Source organism: Aplysia californica, unplaced genomic scaffold (assembly GCF_000002075.1).
Source record: "Aplysia californica isolate F4 #8 unplaced genomic scaffold, AplCal3.0 scaffold00021, whole genome shotgun sequence".
NCBI lineage: Eukaryota > Metazoa > Mollusca > Gastropoda > Aplysiida > Aplysiidae > Aplysia > Aplysia californica.
Genome location: NW_004797291.1, coordinates 1,203,299 through 1,205,454, shown reverse-complemented (window position 1 = coordinate 1,205,454; position 2,156 = coordinate 1,203,299). Strand labels below are relative to the sequence as shown.

Here is a 2,156-nt window from a genome sequence, read left to right as displayed (position 1 = left end):
GAGAGAGAGAGAGAGAGAGAGAGAGAGAGAGAGAGAGAGAGAGTCATCTTAAACTCTTACCAGTTCCTTCCTGTAAGTGAAAGTGATGATTGAGACGACGATACAGCCGAGGATCATGGCACTGACCAGGAAGATGACCAGGGCCTGGACAGCGATGTTGATCTGGTACAGGCAGGGTCTGGAGTCCACGCAGCTGTCGCAGCCCCGGGCACAGCGCAGGCACTGGAACTGATTTTGAACAAGTTTTTAGAAAGAGTTTTTCTTCCTTCTTTTTTTGGGTATATTTTTTTAAGTAATTGTTTTTCGGCGCTCGCAGCTGCATTAGGTCAAATCAGCGAGAAGGACACATTAAATATTTTTAGTTTGGTAGGTAAGAACATTACGGCCCTTGTAACTAACGCAATTAGGTTATATTAGTACCGAATATTAGAGGTGCTTCGAAAGAGTAACAAACACAAGAAAAGGAGGAGAGGTAAAGACGATAGAGTGGCGTAGGAGGCCTAGTGGTTAGGCCAACGGACTCGTAGTCGTGAGATTGCAGGTTCGAGGGTTCGAGCCTCAGCTCGGACCGATTTGTGTCCTTGGGAAAGGCACTTTACAAGAATTTCCCACTTGGCTCTGTCATTTCGGAGATGGACGCTAAACTCGGAGGTCCCGCTTCTTAAATAACCTAACAGTGTTGATGGGGGCATTAAACCTACACCAGTTTCAAAGACGATAGATGTTTGATAGGAAAGATAGAGCAAACCACACCAGAACACAAGCCAACCACCCACCTGGAACTGATAGACAGCAACATGTTTTACACACTATTGACACAATTTTGATGATACGCTTCCCTAGAATTACAAAGGTCTATTTGCCCAGTTCCTAGTTTTGAGAAATCTAACTTTTAAAAAATGTCTTTTTTAGAACATGTCAAGCTTTTTCGAATGCAATTCTTAGAATATCTTATTATCTACTCCGAATAATCTTACGATTTTGATTGAGCCGATAGTACGTTTGGTTTCTGACCTCATGGTCTTAGTAACTTGAAAGAGCCGAAATTGTTAGATATAATTTTTTAATTCTAAGGTGTCAAACAGACAGGCAAATTCACTTCCGGCTCATCTTGACACGTCTCATGAGCACTTGAACTGTTTAAAGCTAAATGTATTACGATACAATTAACAAATACAACTTGGATAATTTAGTGTGTGGATTGTTTCCATCTTGCATATCAAGACACATTCACGTTGTGAGGGATACATCCCGGTAGAAGATGAATAATACTTCTATAAAAGGATTGAAACTCACATCTTTTGATTGCCACGGCGAAGAATCTAACCATAACATCCCAGAAATTGTGCACAAGAATCATCTGAATCGAACTTAAGTCTTTAATTTGCAGGCCGAAATGTCTAACCATTACACCACAAGTGCCAGTGTTCAGGAACTCATGAGAGGCAGGGAAACAAATCAATGAATGAAATGTTGACACAACTTGAAGGGTTTTGTTGCAGTGTAACGGCGAAATAACTGATGTAGGCTCTTCATCGTCACGGTTACTCCAGAAACACTCAAATCAGCGTATGTGGGTTTCCAAATAAACCCCATTATTCGAATAAAACCGTCAAGTGGCACAGAATAGTTTTGTGATGTTGCGTAATTTCATTTTTTCTTTCTAGTTTTTTTAACGGAAAAAAATCACAAGTGCACAAAGAAAAGTCAAGATTTTTATTTTGGCGCTATCACTTCCTTTGATATTCTCGAAATTAAAAATTTTACTTAGAGACATTTGTGCGCTGACGTTATGTACAATTTCCTGAGTAAATAGCAAAGCTTCTGGGTTTCGGGGTACCTTAGTGGCTTCAGTGGCCGACTATGTCGCTCTAACGTAAGGATGTGTCTACCAAGTTGTTCCCTATTCAGAAAGATTTTTTTTTTACTGTGCCCTTTATGAACGATTCAGCTTTCAACACACGAGTAAACAGGTTACCTAGAGATGAAACCACCAAAATAAACTGTGCTCTCTACTAGCTAACCAACCAACTGACCTATCAACCGAGCAGCTACCCAATCAATATACCTCAGCCAGCCAAATTTATTTATCATGATCATTAAGTTCTCTCTCTCTCTCTCTCTCTCTCTCTCTCTCTCTCTCTCTCTCTCTCTCT

At 40.5% G+C, this 2,156-nt stretch overlaps 1 protein-coding gene across 1 annotated transcript in view; it reads right to left on the bottom strand.

Annotated features, from left to right (window-relative positions):
• LOC101852748 (probable G-protein coupled receptor CG31760) overlaps nt 1–2,156 on the bottom strand; it is a gene marked incomplete at its 3' end in the record, with an annotated part of 95,017 nt that overhangs the window by 18,756 nt on the left and 74,105 nt on the right. Inside the window, 1 exon segment of the mRNA XM_013087539.2 lies at nt 61–228. Coding sequence (XP_012942993.1) covers nt 61–228 — 168 coding nt within the window.